The sequence below is a fragment of the Rhinolophus sinicus genome, linkage group LG03 (genome assembly GCF_036562045.2).
Source record: "Rhinolophus sinicus isolate RSC01 linkage group LG03, ASM3656204v1, whole genome shotgun sequence".
Taxonomy (NCBI): Eukaryota; Metazoa; Chordata; class Mammalia; order Chiroptera; family Rhinolophidae; genus Rhinolophus; species Rhinolophus sinicus.
In genome coordinates this window covers 30,740,675-30,765,249 of record NC_133753.1, presented here as the reverse complement: position 1 = coordinate 30,765,249, position 24,575 = coordinate 30,740,675, and the positions used below count along the sequence as shown (strand labels likewise).

General features: G+C 35.1%; 1 protein-coding gene across 4 annotated transcripts in view; it reads left to right on the top strand.

Moving 5' to 3' along the window:
- Positions 1 to 24,575, top strand: part of FUT8 (fucosyltransferase 8) — a 211,179-nt gene that overhangs the window by 117,567 nt on the left and 69,037 nt on the right. For 3 of the 4 annotated variants that reach the window (XM_019733553.2, XM_019733552.2, XM_074327353.1), the window contains 2 exons: positions 15,568 to 15,683; positions 15,800 to 15,962. The exons of the other annotated variant lie outside the window; for it this stretch is intronic. In XM_019733553.2, the coding sequence (XP_019589112.1) occupies positions 15,568 to 15,683; positions 15,800 to 15,962 (279 nt within the window). The remainder of the gene's footprint in view (positions 1 to 15,567; positions 15,684 to 15,799; positions 15,963 to 24,575) is intronic. 4 annotated transcript variants of the gene reach the window in all.

The window sequence follows — 24,575 nt, the reverse complement described above, 5'->3', positions numbered from 1 at the left end:
CAAGATTATGTGTGAGTGATAACCTGTAGTTATTATTATATATCCATTCCTCTGTTGATGAATGTCTAGTACGTCCTTGTGTGCATGTGCCAAAATTTCTCTAGAGTATATGTGCCTCTTTGAAGCATTTTACAGTATTTTGTAAGTGGGTTGTTCTAATTTTATATCCCTACTTTTGGTGTACATTATGGGCTGAATTGTGTGCTCCCTCTCCCCAATTTCCCCCAGTTACTCAATATGTGATTGTACTTGAAGTGTAGGGCTTTTAAAGAGGTGATTAAATTAAAATGAGGCCATTTAGGACAGGCCCTAATCCAGTCTGACTGGTGTCCTTAGAGTAAGAGGAAATTTGGACACACAAAAGAAGCATCAGGAGGTCATTCACATAGAGGAAAGACCATGTGAGCACTCAGGAGATGGTGGCCACCTGCTAGCCAAAAAGAGAGGCTTGAGAAGAAATCCAATGATTTTGGACTTTTAGCCTTTAGAACTGTGGGAAAATAAATTTCTGTTGTTTAAGTCATACACTTGATGATATTTTGTTACGGTAGCCTAGCAAACTAATACATAATACAGTATTTGAGAGTTCTAGTTTCTCTATATCCTCACCAACACTTGATATCACACTTTTCATTTATTGTCAGTCTACAGGTGAGAAATGGTATCTCTTTTAATTTGAATAGTCTAGTTACTAAAGTTTTAAAGTTGACCACTTCTCAGGATTATTAATCAAGTCCTTACCTATGAGTTGCTAGTTCCTACACTTTGTATTTTTTTCAGTAGATTATCTTTTTCTGATAGATTTGAAGCAGTTCTTTGTATAATCTAGATAATGATCTAGATATTTTCCATTATCTTGTCTGCATCTGTGACTTGCCTATAAACTTTATTGCGTAGAAATTCATTTTCCTATTTGAGTCAGTCAGATTTATCAATCCTTCTTTTAATAGTTTGGGCTTTTAAAATCTTATTTAAGAAATTTTTATTCTCAAGGTCATGAAGACTACAAAATTTCTTCTAAAATTTTTAAGTTTTGATTGTCAGATTATTTAATTTTCACATTTTCCAAGTAGGAAGCCAGCTGTCTCAGCAAACATTTATTGAATCATTTATCCTTTATCTAGTAATTTGGAATGATACTTCTGTTATATATATGCTGGGATCTGTTTCTAGGTGCTTTATTCTGTTCCATTAATCTATTTATCTGACCTTACGCTGGTACCACATGGTTTCCATTACTATAAATTTATGTTTTGTTATTTGAGAGGGCAAATCCTCCTTCCTGTTTATTATTTTGCAAAATTATCTAGTCTATTTGAAGATTTTGGTCTTTCATATGAATTTTAGGATCACCTTGTCAATTTCAATTAAAAAAATCCTTTTGTAATTTTTATTAGAATTACATCTAACTTATACATCAATTAGGGGAATTATTACTTCTTCAGAAAACATGTTTTTCCCTATGCGAATTGTTTTGCTTTTTTGCTAGATTTATTCCTTAGTACTTTATCATTTTGTTGTTACTATTTTAAATGTGATATTTTTAAAGGAAACATTCTGTAATTTGTCGTTATTGTTGTTTAGGAACATTAAACTAATTTTTATACCTTAATATTGAATCTAGTAATTTTCCTGAACTCTTAGTGCAATTAGTTTGTAGATTATTTTGGATTTTCAAAATTAAAGATCATCTCATCTGCAAATAACAATTGTTTCTTCATTTCCTGTATTTGTAAGACTTATTTCTTTCTTACTACATTGGCTACTATTTACAGTACAGGGGTGAACAGAAGCAGCGATGGCAGACATTCCTTCCAATGTCCTTAACTTTAAAAGGAATACTTCTGATTATTTGATCCATGGGATGTGATATTTACTATGAATTTTTGATAGATACTCCTTATGAAGTTAAGGCAATTATTCCATTCCTTGTTAAGAATTTTATAATGAATAAATTAAATTTTGTCAAAGGTTTTTTTTTTCCTGTTTCTATGGAGATTATAATTTTATTTCCTTTGTTTTTAATGCAGTCAATTTACATTAATAGCTTTTGTAATCATAAGCCAACCTGGTATTCTTGGGATGAAGTCTACATACCGTAGTCATGATGTATTTTTTAAAAACATTGCTGTATTTATTAATCTATCATTTAGGATTTTGAATATATGTTTTTAATTGAATTGGCCTTTAATTTTCCTTTCCTTGATCTTTGAGCTACTTTTATGTCAGTTTTATACCAATCTCAGGATGGAGTTTTAGAACTTCCTCTCTTTTTTCTATTCCCTAGAAAGCTTTGATTCAGTAATTGTTTTATGAAGATTTGTAAAACTCAAATACAGTTATGTGCCACCTAATGATGTTTCAGTCAACTGACATACCACATATATGACAGTGGTATATCGTATAGCCTAGATTTGTATTAGGTTAGTGCAAAAGTAATTGCGGTTTAAAAGCTTAAAAATAATTGCAAAAACCCAATTACTTTTGCACCAACCTAATGGTAGGTTAGACCATCTAGGTTTGTATAAGTGAACTCGATGATGTTTGCCTGACAAAATCATCTAACAATGCATTTCTCCGAAGGTATCCCTGCTGTTACTCTGACTATAAAAATACCTGGATCTAGAGTTTTTTTTAATTCAGTAGATTTTTGACTACTGATTCAATTTCTGATTCTTCTTGAATCTATCTTGTTAATTTAATTTCTTCTAGAATTTTTTTCATGTTTTTAAGTTAAATGCCTGAAAATGTTTATAATATTTTGTGATGTTTTAAAGTTTTTTAACTGTTTATGATTCCCTTTTCATTCTTCATATTGTTTATTTGTGCCTCGGTTCTTTTTCTTAATGAAGATCTTTATTGTTCCAACATTTATGCCATAATTGTTGAAAATTTTTAAGAAAGCCAAACTGTTTAAATGAATAATTAAATATATTCCTGATGAGAAAAGTTTAATTTCTCTGAGAGAGTTGTATAATCATTCTACTTATGCTATAAATTCACTGTTTTTTCATATTCTGACTGCAAAGCAGGAATTTATTTGTTTTCACCTGTTTGGACAGACCCACTGAATTCCCTGAAGACTGGTGTTTATGTTTTGGCATTAGAAGGACAACTTCCTGTTTGAATAAAGATTTTCATCAAATCTTTTATTCAGGGGAGTTTTATATTTTTAACATGCACATCAAATCTTAGAAAAACGTTAACATGTAGGCATTTTTTAAAGGCTTTTTCAATACAGAATGAGGAGCACCTGCAGGAAAGGATTTTGCCATGTCCTTATTCTCAGTCTGTTGAGATGATCCTATGTATTTTGTAAAGTTTTGTTAATAGAGTAAATTACACTGATTTATTTTTGAATGTTAAGCCAAGCTTGCATTTCTAGGATAAACCCCATATGGTTATGATTCATTATCCTTTTTACACATGGTTGAGTTTAATTTGCTAAAAAATTTGTTTTAGAATTTTTATATGTGTACTCATTGGGGATATTAGTCTGTAATTTTCTTATAATGTCTTTCTCTGGTTTTGCTATCAGGATAATACTGGCTTCATAGAATGAATTGGGAAGTATTACCTTCTCTTCTGTGTTCTAGAACAGTTTGTGAAATTTAGTATTATTTCTGTCTTAAATATTTGGTAGAATTCACAAGTAAAACCATCTGGGACTAGAGTGTTTTTATATCAGAGATTAAATTTAATTTCTTCAATAGCTATAAAGCAATATAGTTATTTCTTCTAGAGTGAGCATTGGTTGGTTGTGTCTTTCAAGCTATTTGCCCATTTTTTTCTGAGATGTCAAATTTATTGCCATAAAGTTCTTCATACTTTTTATCTCGTAGTATCTATAGAATGTGTAGTGCCATCATCTCTTTCCTGATATTGATAATTTGTATCTTCTCTCTGTTTCCCGATCAGTCTGACTAGAGTAGGGGTTGGCAAACTGTGGCCTGTGGGTCACATTTTACCTGCCACCTTCTTTTTTCTTCTGGCCCACAAGCCAAGAATGATTTTACGTTTTTAAATGGTTACATTTTAAATTGGTTACATTATGTATGTGCCTACATAATGGTCTTGATTTTACCTGTTTGCCTACAAACCTAAAACATTTACTATTTGGTCTTTGAGGGAAGGTTTCTCAACTACCGCGCTAAAGATTTATCAATTTTATTTTTTCTAAAGAACCAGTTTCTGGTTTCATTGATTTTCTGTATTGTTTTTCTTATTTCCATTTCACTGATTTTCTCTCTGATCTTAAATTTTTCCCTTCTACCTAATTTGGGTTTCATTTTCTCTTTTTACCTAGTTTCTTAAGGTAGAAGCTACAATATACAATCTGCAATAAATCCCATTGATTATTGTATATTGCAGTTTTCACCTCCAAAAGTTCAGCTTGGGTCTTTATTATACCTTTAATATCTTTTTTATATCTTCCTTGTCTCTATTTAACTTTGAACATATGAAATACAGTCGTAATAACTGCTCCTTATCTGCTAATTCTAACATCTCTGTCTTTCTGAGTTTGTTTTGACTGACTGGCTTTTTCCTTTATTATGAATTATATTTTCCTGTTTCTTTGCATGCCTGGTAATTTTTTATTGGAGTGTAGACATCATGACCTTTACCTTGTTGGTTATGGTTACACTTGTATTCTTGCAAATATTCTTAAGCTTTGTTCTGCAATGTAGTTAAGTTACTTGATAGTAGTTTGATCGTTTTAGGTCTTTCTTTTAAAAATTGTTAGGCAGGACACAAGTAATATTTAGTCTACGGCTCATTTCCCAACTACTGAGGCCAAATCCTCTGTGCATTGTATTCAATGCCCATAAATGATGAGGTTTTCCTGTGTAGCTGGTAGGATCAGAAACTGTTCCCAACCCTGTATGCCTGTCAGGCACTGCTCCCACTGATCCTTTTAGAGTTATTTTCCCCGCTTTGAGTAGTTCCTTACATACATGTGCTGATTCTAAAGTGGAACGTCTGCATTTCTCTGGAGTTCTCTCTGTTCAGCTCTCTTCTATGGTACTTTATCATCCAAACTCTAGCTGTCTTGGTCTTTTTAGCTCTATCTCTTCAACTCAGGAAATTTACTGGGCTCTACCTGAATACTCCTTCTTTGTATTCTGGAAACTCTCCAGGCAGTAAACTGACGCAGAAGTAGGGCTCATTCAAACAACCTCGTTTTGTTAGAATATTGATGAGATGCCATAGGAATTTAACTCTTGTTTATTTACATCAATTAACCTGTGGTAAAATTGGTTTTATTATACATTGTTTCACTTAACGTTGCAGAACCTATTGACAATATGAAGTGAGGAGTTACTGTATACAATACAGTATTATTAACTATAATCAATATGCTGTACATTACATTCCCCAGAGCATATTCATCTTATAACTGGAAGTTTGTACCAACATCTCCCCATTTCCCCCACCCCTCAGCTCCTGGAAACTACCAGTTTACTCTGTTTCTATGAGTTTGGCTTTTGCAGATCTCACATGTAAGTGAGATTATATAGTATTTGTCTTTCTCTGTCTTATTTTACTTACTTAGCTTCGTGCCCTCAGGGTTTATCTGTATTGTCACAAATGTCAAGATTTCCATCTTTCTCATGGCTGAATAATAATTCATTGTGTGTGTGTGTGTGTGTGTGTTCTTTATCATGCATTTATCGACAGACACTTAGGTTGTTTCCATGTCTTGGGTACTGCAGAGAACATGGGGGTGCAGATATCTCTTCAAGAGACTGATTTCATTTCCTTTGGATATATGCACAGAAGTGGGATTGCTGGATCAGATGGTAGTTCTATTTTTAATTTTTTGAGAAATCTCCATACTGTTTTTTCATAGTGGCTGTATCAATTTACATTCCCACCCACAGTGCACAAAGGTCCTCCCTTTCTTCCTCACCAGCACTTATTATCTCTTGTCTGTTTGATGATAACCATTCTAATAGGTTTGAGGTGTTATCTCATTGTGGTTTTGATTTGTAATTCCCTGAACAGCAGTGATATTGATCATCTTTGCATACACCTCTTGGCCATTTGTATGTATTTTGAGGGGAAGTGTCTATCCAGATCTGTTGCTAATTTTTAAATCAGACTTTTTTTTTTTGCTATTGGGTTGCACGAATTCTTTATATATATAATTTTTCCACATTAGCTCTTTATCAGATACATGATTTGGAAATGTTTTTCCCATATTATAGATTGCCTTTTCATTCCATTGGTTGTTTTGTTAGCTGTGCAGAAACTTTTCAGTTTGATGTAGTTCCACTTGTTGAATTTTGCTTTTGTTGCTTGTGCTTTTGGTGTCCTATACAAAAACAAAACAAAACAATTGCCAAGGCCAATGTCAAGGAACTTTTTCCCTATTTTTCTTTCTTCCAGTATTTTTATGGTTTCAGATGTTTCATGTAAGGTTTTAATCCATTTTTGAGTTAATTTTTGTGGGTGATGTAAGATTGGGATCAAATTTCATTCTTCTGCACATGGTTATCCAGTTTTCCCAGCATCATTATTGAAGAGACTATTCTTTCCCCATTGAGTATTCTTGGCTCCCTTGTGAAATATTAGTTGACCATATTTGTGAGGGTTTATATCTGGGCCCTTGATTCTGTTCTGTTAGTTAATGTCTGTTTTTATGCTCATGCTATATGGTTTTGGTTACTATAGCTTTGTAATGTAGCTAGAAATTAGGAAGTTTGATGCCTCCAAAGTTGTGCTTTCTCAATATTGTTTTGTCTATTCCATACAAATTTTAGGATTGTTTTTTCTATTTTTGTGAAAAATGCCGTTGGAATTTTGATAGGGTCAATAAATGGCCAATGAATGGCCAATAAATGGTCAATAAATGATAGAGTCAATAAATGGCTTGGTTAGTGTGGACATTTTACAAAGTTAATCATCCTGATCTAAGAAAGTGGAATGTCGGATATCTTTCCATTTCTTTGTGTCTTCTTCAGTTTCTCTTATCAGAATCTTACCATTTTCAGTGTACAGATATTTCACCTCCTTGGTTAAATTTATTCCTAGGTATTTTATTTTATTTTTTTGATGCAATTGGAAATGGCATTGTTTTCTTAATTTATTAATTTCTCTTTCTGATAGTTCATTGTTAGTGTTTAGAAATGCAGCTGTTTTTTGTAGGTTGAACCATTCTTGCATCCCAGCGATAAATCACACTTGATCACGGTGTATGATCCTTTTAATGAGCTGTTTAATTTGGTTTGCTATTATTTTATTGAGAAGTTCTTTTTTATCAGTATTTATCAGGGATAGTGGCTCATAATTTTCTTTTTTAAAAAATGTCCCCCTAAAATCAGTTTGAGAGTTTCCCCTCCTTTTTATTTTTTGGAAGAATTTGAGAAAGAATGGCATTAATATTTCTTTAAATGTTTTATAGAATTCACCTATGAAGCCATCCGATCCTGGACTTTTCTTTTTTGGGAGGTTTTTGATTACTGGCTCAATCTCTTACTCATTATTAGTCTATTCAAATTGTCTACATATTCATGATTCAGTCTTATATGTTTCTAGGAATTTATCAATTTCTCCTAGGTGGTCCAATTTGTTGGCATGTAATTGCTAATAGTAGTCTCTTATGATCATTTTAATTTCTGTGGTATCAGTTGTAATATCGTCCCTTTCATCTATAGTGTTTATTTTTTTTGAGTCCTCTTGTTTCCTTGGTAAGTAGCTGGAGATTTGTTAGTATTTATCTTTTCAAAATATCAGCTCTTAGTTTCATTGAGCTTTTCTGTTGTTTTCCTCTTCATTATTTCTGCGCTTATCTTTTTTATTTCCTTTCTTCTGCTAAGTTGGGGTTAGTTTATTCTTTTTCTGTTTCCTTAAGGTGTAAATTTAGGTTGTTTATTTGAGATCTCTCTTTTCTTATTTATCACTATCAGCTTCCCTCCTAGATCTGCTTTTCTGCATCCTGTATGTTTTGTTGTGTTCTTTTTCCTTTTTTGTTAGGCGGAGGGGGGGGAGGGGGGGAGCAGTTTGTTTCAAGATGCATATTTTTTTATTTCCCTTTTGATTTTTTTCTTTGATCCAATTTTCCTTTGGAGCATGTTGTTTAATTTTCACTTATTTGTGAATTTTCCAGTTTTTCTCTTGTTACTGATTCCTAGTTTCATACCATTTTGTCAGAAAACATACTTGGTATAATTTCAGTATTCTAAATTTGTTTAGACATTTTTGTGACCTAACATATGATCTGTTCTGGAGAAGGTTTCATATGTCCTTGAGAAGAATGTGTATTCTGAAGCTGTTGGATGGAATGTTCTGCACTGCATAACAATATTTTGGTCAACAACAGACCTCATATATGGTGGTGGTCCCATAGAATTATAATAGAACTGAAAAATTCCTATTACCTAGTGATGTCATAGCCATCCTGACATCATAGCACAACACGTTACTCACATGTTTATGGTGATGCTAATATAGACAAACTTACGGGGCTGCCAGGCATATAAAAGTATAGCATATGCAATTATCTACAGTATATAATTGTTAATAATGATAATGACTGTTACTGGTTTATGTATTTACTAGACTATATTGTGATTTTAGCATGTAATCTTTCCACTTACTAAAAAAAATATTTTCTGTGAAACAGAATGCCGTGTTATGCTAGCAGTAGTCTCATGCATTTCCTATTACTATATCTCTTGATTGCATTATCTTCCCTTGTGCTTGATTTAATCTCATGTTATTTTTGTACAGTAACGTGACGTACAGGTTTGTAGGATAGAAGCAATAAGCTATACCATATAGCCCAGGTGTGTAGTAGGCTATGCTATCCAGGTTTGTGTAGGTATACTTCTATGATGTTCCCACGATGATGAAATCTCCATACGACACATTTCTCAGAACATGTCCTCTTCGTTAAGTAGTACATGACTGTATATGTCTATGAGATCCATTTAGTCCTAAAGTATAGTTCAAGTCCAACGTTTCTTTAGTGATTTTCTGTTTGGATGATCAATCCATTGTTGAAAGTGGGATCCCACAGTAGTAGTTAAGTCCATTACTATTATTGTATCTATTTCTCCTTTCAGATCTGGAAGTATTTGCTTAACAGAGAGTGCCAAAAAATGCATACACATTTTAAGAAAGGAAAAAAACTGTATTAAAATTGTAATACTCAATATATACCAATAACAAAAGATGAATACAAGTCACGTTTGACTTCTGCAATTACAAGAGGTGCTCAAAGTGGTTACCATCAGCGTCCAGACACTTCTGATTATGGCGAACTACTGCTTGAGCAACGTTGGCCAAAGTGTCTACTTGTATACATTTTTTTGGCACCCCTGCTATTTACAATTGTTATATGTTCTTGAAGGATTGACCCTTTTATAATTCTGTAATGAATTTCTTTGTCTTTTGTTACAATTTTTTACATAAAGTCTATTTTGTCTGATATAAGGATAGCTACCTCTGCTGTTTTGGTTACCATTTTCATGGATGATTTTTTCCCTCCCTTCTTTGTGAGCCTATATATGTCCTTAAAGCCGAAGTAATTTCTTGTTGTAAACAGGATCTTGTGTTTTTATCCATTCAGCCACTCTATCTTTTAATTAGAAAATTTAATTCATTTACATTTAAAGTAATTATTCATAAGTAAGAACTTACCAATGCCTTCGTATTACTTGTTTTCTGACTATTTTGTACTTTCTTTTTTTCTTTCTTCCTCTCTTGCTGTCTTCCTTCGTGATTCGTGATTTTCCTTGTTGGTATTCTTTGATTCTCTTCTCTTTATCTTTTGTGCATCTGCAGTTGGTTTTTGTTTTGTGGTTACCATGAAGGTTACATTAATCATCTTATAGATATAATAGTCTACTTTAAGCTGATCATAACTTAACTTTGATCATATTAAAAAAATCTTTATCCTTTTTCTCCCCTACCCCCATTTTATGTTCTTGATGTCACAGTTTACATTTTTTTATATTGTGTAGGTATTAACAAATAATTGTAGTTATTTTTAATATTTCTGTCTTTTAACCTTTATACCAGAATGAAATGATTGAAACACCACCATATTACAGTATTGGAGTATTCTGAATTTGACTACATACTTTCCTTTACCACTGTGTTTTTATATTTTCTTGTTTTCATGTTACTAATTAGTCTTTCATTTCAGCTTCAAGAACCCCCTTCAGCATTTCTTATAAGGTTGATCTAGTGGTGATGAATTCCCTCAGCTTTTGTTTCTCTGAGAAAGTCTTTATCTCTCCTTCATTTTTGAAGAACAGCTTTACAAGATAAAGTATTCTTGGTTGTTAGTATATTTCTTTTCAGCACTTTGACTATATTATCCCCTTCCCTTCTGACCTGCAATGTTTCTGCTGAGAAAGCCACTGATAGCCTTACTGGGGATTCCCTTGTATGTGAAGAATTTTTTTCTCTTGTTACTTTTAAAATTCTCTCTTTGTCTCTGAATTTAGAGAGATGTATTGTAATCTGTCTTGGAATAGAAGATCTTTTCCCCCAGATTTTGGAAGCTATTTCTTTAAAAAAGCTTTCTTTCCCGTACTCCTTCTCTTTTCCTTTTGGGACTCCAATAATCATAGATTGATTTGTTTCTCTTTTAGGATCCCATGACTCACATAGGCTTTCTTCTGTTTTTAACTCCTTTTTTCTTTTTGCTCCTCTGACTGGATAATTTAAAATGACCTGTCTTTGAATTTGTTAGTTCTTTCTGCTGCTTGGTCAAGTCTGATGTTGAGGCTCTTTGTTAAATTCTTCATCGTATTTTTTAGCTCTTGGATTCCTGGGTCCCCGCCCCCTCCCCCAATGGTTTCTATTTCTTTGTTGAGCTTCTCATTTTGTTCGTGCATTGTTTTTCTAATTTCACCTAGTTGTCTATTTGTGTTTTCTTGAAGTTCACTGAATTTTTAAAGAGGATTATTCTGAATTCTTTGTTAGACAGTTAATAGATCTCCATTTCTTTAGGGTTAGTTATTGGAGCTTTATTAGTCTCCTTTGGTAGTGTCATGTTTACCTAATTTTTTGTGATTCTGTTTCCTTGTGTTGGTATCTGCTCATTTGAGGAAGCAGTCTCTTTTCCAGCCTTTACAGGTTTGCTTTGGTGGGAAAAGACCTTCACCAGTCAGCTCAGCTTGGGATTCTAGATGGGCAGGTGGTAGCAGCCTTGGGCAACCATGCTTGCTCTCAGGGTCTCTAATTGGATGGGGCCACTGCTTGTGCTCTGAGGCGGTGGGGAGGGTATCACTGTTCTGCAGTCTGGTGGGCCTGGTGGCTGGGCTCTACATTCAAGTGGAAACACTGGCTAGGATATGCATTCAGGCATGGTTATTTGCTGGGCTCTGCAGTCACCTCTGGTTGTGCAGGTTATAGCTGTGTTCCCTGGCAAGGCAGGGCAGCGCTGCTGGTTACACTCTGCAATTGAGCAGGGCCATATGCTGGGCTCTGCAATTGCCTATGGTCAGGTGGAGCCCCAAGCTATGTCTCCTGGCTTGATGGGGCCGTTGGCTGGATTCTACATCCAGTCAAAGTTATGCTATGATCAGATCGGGCCTCATGCTGTGCCCTTTGATCACATGGGACTGCAGGTGGTGCCTCAAATTTGGGTAGGGCTGCAGGCTATGCTGTGCAATGGAGCAGGCTACTGGCTATGCTCTGCTGTTTGACAGTGTCTCTTACTGGACTTTCTGGTCAGACATGGTTGCCAGCTGTACCCCATAGTTGGGTGGGCCTGGAGGTTCTGCTCCACAGTTGGGCTGGGTTGCTTTCTGGGCTCACTGGTCAGGTGGAACCACAGGCTATGCATTAAGATTAGGTGGGGTGGCTGGCTGGATGTTCTGCCTGGGTGAGTCTACGGATTATGCTCAGCAATTGGATGAGGCTGTAAGCTATGCTGTGCTGCTGGACAGGGCTGTAGGCTGGGCTTTGAGGCTGCCCAGGGTCACTGTTTGGGCTCCCTGGCCAGGCAGAGCCAGTGGTCATGTTTCACAGTTGGACAAGGCTGCTGGCTTGCTCTCTGCCTGAGTGGGGCTATAGGATGGGCTCTAGAGCTGTCCGTGGTCTCTGGTTGTGCAACCTGGTGAGGTGGGGCTAGAGGTTATGCTCAGTAGATGGGTGGTATTGCTAGCTTGGCTTTCTACCTGAAAGGGGCGGTAGATGGGCTCTGTGGCTACCTTGAGTCCTTGGCTACACTTCCTTGCCAGGTGGAGCTGGAGGCTATGCTTAGCAGTTGGGTAGGGCCATTGCCTTGCTTTCCTGCTCAGGCAGGCTGTAGGATGTGCTGTGCGGCTGCCTGGCATCTTTGGCCAGGCGTCCTCCTCTGGTGGGACTGGAGGCTATCCTCAGCAATTGAGTTGAGCCCTGCTGCCTTGCTTCTCTGTCTAGGAGGCGCTCTAGAAGTAGCTCCTCTGCCAAGACTGCCCTCTGGCTGGGTACCCAAACCAGGCAGAACTGCCAATCAAATTCCCTGGCCAGTTGGGGCCACTGGCTCAGCTCTGCAAACGATCAGAGCCGCTCATTTCGGATCTCCGCTCAGGCCCCACCACTAGCAGGAACACAGTCATCCAAGATCTGTGCACTTGTTGCTCTGAGCCCCTCGCCCCTCCTCTATCTCTAGCTGACTTTCCCAGTAATCCCCATGAGGCAGTACTTAAGTGGACCTCCCAGGAAGCATCCAGAATGCTGGGGAAGCTTGATATCCACCTTGCCCTCTCTTTTTCCCACTGGAGAAACTGTAGGCCCTGGGACACCCCCTCCATGCAGCACTGTGCTGACCTGGGGGAGGAACAATGTGGGTAAAGTGAAACTGCTCTTCTTACCCTTCTAATGTGGTTTTTCTGGGGTTTTGTGGTCAAGGGCAAGCTTAAGTCTTACCTTGTGTCCTGGGAGCTTTATAAAGGTATCTTGTCTATAGAGAGTTGCTAGTTGCCCATTCCCCGAGGGGACCAAAGTTTGGGAACTTTGCCATCTTTCTGATGTAAGTCTCCTGATTGCAGTTTTATTAAACCATGGTTTCATGCATTTTGTGTAGATTTTCAGTTGTTTCAGGCATAATGGTAAATCTGATTTCTGTTATTGCATCTTAGCCAGAGATGTCCTATGTATCTTTTATATAGTGAGTATGATTCTTAAAAAATATCAAATTCCCCAAATATTCAGATGAAAAGGCTGTTCTTATAAATTAGCTCTTCTGGATGGGGTTTGGAAAGAATAGTCCTTAGAGTGTGCTTTTCTTACATTGGCTTCTCCATTACTTTCCTTTACCTACAGTTTACCCACAGTTGAATTAGATTATTGTATATAATAATGTAATATAAATCACTAATAATTTGTGTTTTATTAGAATTAGATTATATTTATTAGGTTGGTGCAAAAGTAATTGCGGTTTAACAGGTTAAAAATAATTGCTGCAATTACTTTTGCACCAACCTAAGAGTACTTAACGGAAATCTGCTGAAAAGATCTTATGATATTTTTTCACGCCTGTTTTCCCCTAATGTTATTCCATCAATGTATGAAGAAATGAGGTAAAGGAGAACTTAGACATATCTTCTTCCTATTGTCTGAAATTTTGTGTCACTAAAGTGTGTTCTGGAAAAGGACATCCTTGTCCTGTGGCATATTGCTGCCAAAATAAGTTCCAAGAGGTGATAGTTTTATTCTGTTTTCAAATTATTTCTTAGAAACCAGCCATCTAATTCAGAAAGAGATTAAGAGCCAAGTTTTAAAAACTATAACCAGGAAATGTCTCATTTATGAATGTATACAGATTTGTGTTCATAAATTGGGTAATTGTATACCTACCAACTCTATTCATTTTATCATTATTCACTTTGTGTGTGTAAAAATGAAGGCTTTTTAATTCAAATTCTGTAGACTGGGACACTTATGATTGGAGCATGGTGATTTTTCATGCTTCTGTTCAATGTTAGTGCATACAATTTCATACAAAATCACAATACCTTATTTACTCTTGTATAGCTATAACAAGGTCTTACTAAACATGTATTCTGAAGTGTAATAGGTAATTCATAGTTTGGCTTTATCTGTTGTAAAAAGTTAGAAAAAGTATTTTAAAAATCTATATTAGAATCTGCATCAAAGGACTACATTGACGTCTGAATTGAAGTTCTGCCAAGTATAATTTCAAAATTAAGTTCTCTTAAAATGATTGTGATGGTTAAAATAGACATTCCAGACATTTGAGATTACAGCTCATCTCTAAAATGACTGAGCCCAAATACAGAAGTCTTGATAAAGTTTATTGACAGACACTGTGCTACATACTATTATATACTTTCTCATTTAAATAAATTTTGGAAGAAAAATTAGCCATTATTTAATCTTTATATATGTATGTATTATTAGTTTCCTATTGCTGCTGTAATAGATACAACCAACTTTGTGGCTTAAAACAGTGGAAATTTATCCTCTTACATTTGGAAATGGCAGAAGTCTGAAATGAGTTTCACTGGGCCGAAACCAACGTGTTGGCAGGGCCATATTACCTAGGGAAACTTGGGGGGATAATCTGTGTCATTGCCTTTCCAGCTTCTAATGACATATTCCTTGTATTTGTTACTAATGACCCCATTTCACTATCTTCAAAGCTAATAGCCACATCACTTCCTCTTTTGTAGTAAAATCTCCCTCTGCCTCCCTTTTATAAGAACACCTATGATTACAATTTTGTCTGACCTGGATATGCAAGACTGTCTCCTCACCTCAAGATCCTTAACTTAATCACACATTTAAAGTTTCTTTTGTCATATAAGGAAGCATTTACAGGATTAGGATGTAGTTATCTTTTATGGCTAAAATTGAGTACAGAATACTGCCAAAAGTCACATCAAAACAAAACGTGTTAGAAACCAGTACAATATAAACAAGAGATCCTGGAGTTCCTCTGCTATGTTCCAATATTTTGTGCTGTTGATTGATACTTTTTGTTTCTGATAGAAACAAACATCATTAATATTCAGGGTTTTTTCCCTAATATACTTCATCTTCTACTCTTCCTCTTTCCCTTCTCTGTAAAACCAAAGCTTAGTAATCTAAGACCGTGAGTTCATGAATTGGAACACAGGTTTACATAGCCTAATATTATGATTAATTTAGAAATAATTTGTATTTGATATTTTAACATAGACACATGTTGAGATACGTGCTTTCTTATTCCCTTTAAGCCCTTTCATCACCTTCCTCTTCACCTTTGTTATTCTCAGCATTAATGAAGAATTGACCACTTTGCCACTGACAGTTGTTTTTCTAAGTAATACTCATATGATGAGAGTTTTTAGGAGACAGTTCTAAAGGTTCTTTAATTCCTGGAAGATCATAGATCTCTCAGCTAGATTATTTTTTTTTCTGTTTTTGTTCAGTATCTTTACAGTGTTTATGCTTTATCCTATAGCTTTGGAAGGAAAATTTTATTTGGTCTTCTAATATATTTATGGTTCAGTGACTTCTAGAGTTACCAATAAATATCTTTTAGCATGTAACTTTAGTAAGCATATATTTTGTTGCATAATTTATAAGCTAAACATTTACATTTTCTACCCTGAACTGCAGGATACCAGAAGGCCCCATTGATCAGGGGCCAGCTTCTGGAAGGGTTCGTGCTTTAGAAGAGCAGCTTTTGAAGGCCAAAGAACAGATTGAAAATTATAAGAAACAAACTAGAAATGGTAGGTGATTATGCAGTGTTTTTCCTCTTCAATATATTGATATTAGCACAAATAATTAAAAATTTCCTTTCACCAAAATGTTGGAAATGCTGGTACTCTCTATTCTTTGACTGCAGGTCTGGGGAAGGATCATGAAATCCTAAGAAGGAGGATTGAAAATGGAGCTAAAGAGCTCTGGTTTTTTCTACAAAGTGAATTGAAGAAATTAAAGAATTTAGAAGGAAATGAACTCCAAAGACATGTAGATGAATTTCTGTCAGATTTGGGACATCATGAAAGGTAGTATTTTTACTTTACACTTCATTTGGGCTTTAGTAACGATTACAATCTAAGAATGGGAAACTGAAACTTTGGTAAATTCCCTGCTGAATAATAAATGATACCTACCATGTTTAGGAACAGGAAAATACCTGAGGTCTCAAAGGACAATAATTGTCAAATGTAGTTCATCAACTGAAATATGTCACTGGAAAATATTATTTAAAATATATTCCTAGAAACCTTTATACCCTAAGTAAACTTTGAAGGTAGTGGTGTCAGCCAACATTACATTGATATATCTTCCTGTACATTTTCTTCATATACAATCAATATTTGAAGTGGAGTGTGTAGTTTTATATTATAGTACATTAGAACTCATACTGAGGCTGACAGTTATGTTTCTATTTCAAATATTAAAAACGTTAAAATAGCCTCTTTTTAGGGTTTTTAATTAAAGTTTAACAGGTTTTTGATAAAAAGTAATATTCTATTCATTGATCTTCAATTTAGTTACTAGAAAAAAGAACCTGAAATCTACCTAGTTCAATTTGTTTCTTCTGTTTGCATGTTTCTGAAAATATGCAGTTTATTTTATATTCCATAGAAAAGAAAATATTTTATTGTTGATGTGTTCATGCAGAACAAAATGTATCTGAGAGTCATACAGTGAAACCTGTCCTTAGGCCTATTATATTTATACGTCTATATTTCCAGTAGGATTGTAATGGCTATTACTGTCTCATTAGTGAACAATAAAAGAAAAATTGTTGTATTAACACAACCTACCACTATATAGAAGAAAAGAATCACACCACAACCAAGAGATTTTGAGATACTGCTCTGCTGTTTTAAGTGAAATTACATATAAAATCTATCAGTTTATTGGAATCATTTTAGTATTAATGAATCTACAGAAATAAGATAGTATAAATTTCAACAGGCATTGAATTATTAGGCCACATATTTGGCAGTCCCTTTGAAATTTTTAGCCTAGTTTGCAATCAAGCCATAGTTAGATCATTAGAGCAAATGCCGACTAATTCTGTCCTTAATGCTTCTTTACCTTAAAGCTGATTCTAGGTACTGAGATTCTGTTCATTGGAGCTGTGTGCTTGTGTGGTTTGCTTGTTGCAGTTTTATAGGAAAATGCAACTCTGAAGAGGATTTGAGCCGAGTATAGACTATGTGGTACTTAAAGTAGAATTTTGAATGTTGATTTCTGATGGAATGTTTAATTTTAAAGTTTGAATGATTTAATTACTTGAGAATTTAATTTTCAGGTCTTTTCTAAATTTAATTATTTAAAGAATTATTTTCTGCATATATTTTGTTACTATATGTAGAAACGATGTACAAATATACACATGAAAAAAGTCCCTGGAAAGTTGATGTAAATGAATGTTAAATTTTCTGTAAGTTGAATTCTATTTTAAATATGATTCCTGATACTACCTCTTAGGATATGTTAAATAATAATATTTCACAGAAAATAAAAATGGAAAGTACACAAAGTGCATAAGTTAATTTCTTTTGTCTTCTGCAGAAATTATAATGAACTTGGAATTCAACTTCACAGGGTAGTAATTTTAACTCTAGGCAGCCATATTATAATGTAGTGGTACATTCTAATCTGTAAAGCACAATCAAACTTTAGAGAAATAACCTTTAATGAATATACAAATAGAGATGATTTCATATGATTCATATGAAATATGCTGTCTCACTGGTAATTTTCAAGATCCTTAAGTGTAAGAGTTAAAATGTTTATATTTGCCTGTTTACACAAAAATCTTTGTTTCATTTTTACACTGTCCAAATCAGAGTGTCTGGGTTGGGTTGTCTCTGGACCGAAAGCCTGTGTTCTCTGAGAAATCAGAGGTTGAGTCTATCAGTTTTCTTGTTCAGATTTTCCTATGAATCACTTTTCCCATTGTTTGGTTCAGAAAGACATCAATTATAGGGGAAAAACTTATGGGCTTTTGTTTCTTCTGAAAGGGTTTCTTTCTTTCTTAGAACTTGTCTGATAGAAACACTGATTTTCTTTTTTTTTCTTTCTAAGTCAACTTTATTATGGCATAATTTATATATGATGAAACGTACATATTTTAGTCTATAGTTCTATGAGTTTGGGCAAATGCTCACAGTTGTATAACCACCATCACCATCAAGATACAGAACGTTGCTTCTACCCCAAGAAATTTCCTCATGCCCCTTTGTAATCAGCACCTCCCCCTCCCCACACCAGCCCCTGGCAGTCACCAGATCTGTTTCCTATCCCTATAATTTTGCTTTTTCCAGAATTGTATGTAAATGCAGTTATACACTATGTAGTTTTTTGAGTGTGGTTTCTTTCACTTGACATAATGCATTTGAGATTCACCTCTGTTGTTTTGTGTATTAGTAGTGCATTGCTTTTTATTTCTAGGTGTTATTCAATTGTATGGATGTATCACAGTTTAGCCATTCAACAGTTGAAGAATGTTTGGGTTGTTTTCCATTTTTTGGTGATTATGAGTAAAGCCACTGAAAACATTAGCACACACATTGTTGTGGAAACATGTTTTCATTTCTTTTGGATTAATATGTAGGAGTGGGGTTGATTGGTCGTCAGCAGAGTGTATGTTTCACTTTATAAGATACTGCTCAACTTTTTTCCAAAGTGATGGCACTGTTTTTGCATTCTCACCAGCGATGTGTAAGAGTCCCAGTCGCTTTATCCTTGTCTACACTTGGTATTGTCGGTTTTTACATTCCCCCCCTACATAGCATTCTAATAGGAATTTAGTGGTATGTCATTGTGGTTTTCATTTGCATTTCCTTATTAGTGAATTTAGGAAGATCGTTTTGAGAGCCATGAGAAGGAAAACCTGGTGCCAGGGCATTAGAAGTATTTTTCAAAAGTTTAAATAAATGATAATAAGCTTCTGGATCTGGGTAGCTGCAGTAGGGATAGAGAGAAAGGATTAAAATGTGAAAAATAGAAACTGCAGACTTGTGTTGACAGATCTGATGTAGGGGAATAGATGAGTCAAAGTAATGGAGTACTTGTATTTTACTAGGACAATAGCTTTTATAAATGGAGATTATTGTTTCTTATATACTCATTTGGCTTTTCTCCCTGACAAATTGTAATCTCCTGAGGACTGGAACTGTAACTTAAACGTCTCTACCCTATATTGCTAAGCATTCACTGCTTAGTCAGCCTTCAGTAAGTTAATGTCTTTTTTATTGGGAAGGGAGGGGCCAACTATCTGCACTTTTTGATTATTTCACACTCTACTTTGTGCCTTTTTGTAAGAACAAAGTCTTGTTCCATTGAAGGATTTTTGAAAATTATGCAACTAAAGAAAATTATGTAATTGTGGTCAAAATATTCTCCTGCAATTGAGAATCCCCAAAGTTGTGAAAGGCAAGTTACAGGAGAAAAGTCATTTACCCCTAAGTAAAACTGGGTGGAAGCTCCAGTCAATTTTAACGGTGGGTTCTGCAAAAGTGAGAGTATTTGTTAGAAGTCAAGGAGTATATAGCAGAGGAAATGGAGCAGGGATCTAAGTTGTTATCAGGGTCATGCTCATAGGAAGCATGGGATTAGAAGAAAACCTGACATTGAAGGATTTTTATACTCAATACCCTTGACTTCATGTTTGATTCACTTTGGAGGATTTAAGTGACCCTATATTTAAAAACAGTCTTAACACACAGTTATACATGAATCCCTGAAAATATCAGTGTTTCTGATTTGGAGTGTAATTCTGATACTAAGCTGGAGAATGACTTTCTTTTAATTGAATGTGCATGGTTAAAAATATTCTTGCTTACTAAATATATCTAATCATTTGTCTACATTTCATATCACGTTGACTTTAATAAATGTTACTTCCTTCACCTTGGGATTTTCTTGCTTGAATTACATCTGCTTTGTGCAGGCCCTCGGGGAATTTCTCTTTAAAATTTTGAATCAAATATAAATAAAATGCTCTCCTTGAGGTTCTTTAGTGGCATAATTGAGGCAGGCTAGGACATTTTAAAACTTTTGGGTATATTAAAATATAAAAATAGGAAAATTAACAGAAAATACAAAGGACAAAAACGTAGCCCAGCTTTTGAAATAGAGGATTTGTTGTCTGTCATAGCTGGCTTGCTGTCAGAGTCAGAGATTCTGTTCTGTTCTACCAATAGTCTTCAGGCATCTGTCTCCTGCTCTGAAATGACTAGCTCTCTTCTGCTGGTATTTTGCCCAGGTTTGTGTTTCTCAGGTGTTGACCTGGTCTCATACCAGGCCTTTAGATTTACCACCCACCACTTATGGTTTTTGATACACTCATAGTCAAAACCAACGCAGTCAGATCTCCAGCTTTGGGGACATTTCTAGGTTTGACTTCAGAGTGGAGTCACTAAAAACCCAAGCATTTCTGTAGAATAGTTTTCAGTTACAATGTTGCTCAATAATAGGCTGCAATAGAAACTTTGGTTATTTTCATGTCTTTGGTCAAAAGATGATAAATTTTGTAGGATGATAACTTCTAAACATTATTGAATCATCAAAGAACTAGGTTGGATTTAAGGTCTTTCCTGTGCTTGTCTTCCTTATGGAGATTTCCTTACTGAGAACTGAGACTGTGTCATATCATGGTCTCCAGTGTGGAGGCCAAGAAAAAAATGTTTAAAAAGCAAGCTTAATTTTAGTTGACTATTGGAATAGAGTGACTTATATTGAGACTTTGACTGTATTATTGTAAAAATTAGCATGTACCTCTTTTTTTGGAGTTTGACTTTCTAGTTGTAAGCTTGGTTATTCTACTTTCTTGAGAGAGATTGCGATGAATGTGAATAATTAATTGCCAAAACTTAGTACTACTGTACCTTGGTAAAAACATTCACTTTTATGTTTTTACTCTTTTAAATTTATTTAAAAATACAGAGATCAGCTTTCATTCCCAATGATAAAGGAATGGATTATTATGACATGAAAGCATGAACCATGCCAATTTTTATATTTCAAAGAATTTTCCTCTTTAAATTAGACCTAATCTAGTTTTTACCTGCTTCATGCTATGTAATTATTGTCAGTGAAATGTAATGCTGTTTGTCTCTGTGTATGTGTATGTTTGATTTAATATAAAGCCATACAGAACATGTTGAATTTCCCTTTTTCCTTCAATAGGCATTTGCTAATAGTTGGTTATTAACACTGTACTATATCTCCAGAAACAATACTGCTACTTAAAGTTGAGGCTTGCAACAGATTTTGTGATCACTCCCATTTGATGGGTAGGAAAAAGCAAAAGACCACATTTGGATATGATGAAACCTATGACATATAAAAAATAATGAGTATGATGAGAGTGATGGGAAAGAGTCTTATAAAACTGGGCAAATAATTGAAATAAACTTCCATCTTGGCCCTATAACTCAATTATAGTTAAAGCCTTCTTGTGTGTTCCCATGACCAGCTCACATAATTTCCTATGCATGATGCCTTTCCCCCCAGTAACTATAGAATACTGTAGGCTACGTAATAGTCCATAGGGGCCTCAGTTTTCTAATTTTGGAAAAACTTAAAAGTTAAACATCTGTTCAGGGGGTAAGATTGCAAGTTAATTTCTTAAGGAGGCAGTAAGTTGTAGGTTTGATTTTTCCATCTAAAATTACTCTTTTTTCATAAAAAGAAAATGTTTTGGATCTTAGGTAAGATAATAAATATAAAAAAGATAAAGCATCACATATTAGGCCCTTGCCCTGTTTATAAAGGCTACACATGGAACTGGGCAAACTGCAGCGTCTCTTGTGTGTGGATAATGCTGACAAGTTAAACAAGTGCCTAAAATACTTCACAGATGTCCTGTTGTTCCAAAGCATTGTGTAAAGCTGTTCCTCTATTAGTTGGGTGGACATTCTAAACTGTGGCTATGATTTTAATTTTATTTGTGTATTATTAATAGTTTTGCTTCATTCAAAGGGACTATTATCAGGTATTCTCTGTTAATTGTGTATAGTTCTAACAGTTTTCTATGAGGGTAAATAAGATTTTAGTTTTTCCTGTGAGCAGCCATTGCTTTGTTACTAAATTGTTTAATATCTAGTTAAGAACCAGAAATAAAAGCGAACTGAGGCTATGTCATATACTCCTGCATAAGTCGCAGTTTTTGAGGGCTGGTTTTATCATCTGCTTCACGAGTTCTCACTGATCAGTCCTCTTCTTCAGGGTGTTATAAGGCACCGGGTATTGGATCATTTTTCTGACTGAACTTCAGTACCACATATTACTGTCATCTACACCCCATGGGTCCTTCCTCTGAAATGTAGGATTATTAGTAGGTACTCTTCACAAAGTAAAACACAAAGGAAAAGCTCTGAAACAACTCTCTGAGGCATGCTAGTATAAATAGCAGTGTCTTAGTCTGTTCAGGCTGTTACAACAAAAGTAGCAAAGACTGGGTAGCTTATTAAACAACAGAAATTTATTTCTCACAGTGCTGGAGACTGGGAAGTCCAAGATCAAGGCGCCAACAGATTTTGGTGTCTGGTGAGGGTCCTCTTTCTAGTTCATAGACAGCAACTTCTTACCGTGTCCTCATATGGTGGAAGGGGTTGCGGAGTTCAGTGGGGTTTCAGTGGGCCCTCCTACGGGCCTCACCTTTTAATACAATCACATTGGGCATTAGGTTTCAATATGTGAATTTTGGGGGGAGACACAGATATTCATTCAGTCTACAGCAAGCAGCCACCGCATATATTACGACTTTGTATATATTATCACTAATCATTTTTTAAAAAACTAGATGGAAGGTATTATAATACTTCTAAATGAAATAATTTAGTCTCAGAGATGTCAAAATAACTTTCCTAGGACAAAAGCTAGTAAGAGGTAGAGCTAAAACTGGGAAATAGGTCTGTCTGGCTCTAAAAGCTCTTTTCTCCTCTTATTCAGACTTTCTGATTTTGCATATTTACATTGAACAGAGTCAACATTTTTGTACTCCAGGCCCCTTACTTTGACATTTTTTGGTGTAATAGTTAAAAGCCCAAGCTTTAGAATCACAGTACTTGGGTTTGATCTCCTACTCTGCATTTCTGAACTTTGTGACTTTGACCAAATTATTTAAATCTCTCACTGCCTCACATTCCTTATCTGATTTATATGGTAGTTATGAGGATTAAATGAAATAATGAAAAGCATCTAGGATAGGTGTCTGGCCCATTGTAAGACCTTAATACCTATTAATTGTTGTTCTTATTATTTAACATTACAGGCTAGTGTTCTCTAAGTACTTTTTGAACCTCCCTCTAATGCTTTATGTTTTTAGTTAATACCATTATTGTAGGTGATTTCTGGAAGTGTATGTATGATGTATTTTATTTATATATATACTTTTCTGACAAATAGAAATACATTTCTAACTCTAATTTTCACAAGCAAATAACACATATTTAATAAACATCTCTTGAACTGAAGAGTTAACACAAACTGTAGAGACAAGTGTAGAGAAGGATGAAGCTAGCGTCGTAACTAGTTAAAGCTTATTCCCCAAACCTTTCTATCACAAAATTGGATTTGTGAAAGGTAAAAATTATCAACATTATCTCATCTAAAATTTTTGAAATTTTTTTTGGCTATTTTTCTTTTACATACCTATTCAAAGATACTTTATAAACATTTTCTGTGTGACCAGCACTATTCCAAATGATGATTTAAAAGAATAAAAATAAAAACCCTGTTCTCATGGAGTTTGAATTCTAGTAGGAGGATAAAGATAATAAAGTAAGGAAGTAATGATGTATATTAGAAGATGATAATTACTTAGAGAAAAATAAAGCAGAGAAGGAGGAGAGGGAACACCAAGGAATGAATGGTGATGGTGATTGTTGAATTTTCAAGTGAGATAGCCTGGGAAAGTCTTATGGGGAAGTTGACATATAAGCAAAGATTTGAAGGACATTTGGGTGAGCCATACGGATGGGTATTTGGGAAATGAGCATTCGAGGGGAGGGAAGAGCAAATGCAAAGGCCCTATAGTAGCAACATGCCTGGCATGTTCAGGGGTTAGTGACAGACTGTGGCTGAAGTAGAGTAAGCAGGGAAGACAGTAGTAGGAGATGAAATCAAAGAGGTAAGGGAGGGCCATATTGTCTGGGTCCTTGTAGGTCAAAGTAATAACTCTGGGTTTGACTGAGTGAGGTGAACAGCCCATTCAACGTTACAAGCAAAGGAGTAACATATGACTGAATTTTTAACAGGATATGGCTACTGTACTGAGAATGGGCTGTAGAGGTAGGCAAGGGTGGAAGCAGGGTGTAGACCTGTTCAGAGGTGACTGTAATAAAATTAAGGTGAGAAAAGATCGTGGCTCAGTTGGTGGCTCAATGCTCACTGGTAGCAAGCAGTGCCAGTGGTGATGTGTGGTCAGAAATTGGCAAAATGTTTGCTGACAGATTGGTGGAGCGTGTTAGAGACAGAGTCTTGCTTTTTACTTTTTTTTAAAAAAAATTGGTAAATGCAAGTCATGGCTTTTATTTAATACAATGTAAATAAAACCATCTGTACCAGCCCTAAAGTTCCTCTTCCTAGATTATTGGGTATTTTAGTTTACTTTGCAGGAAACCAACCATGATATAATTGAAAGTACTGAT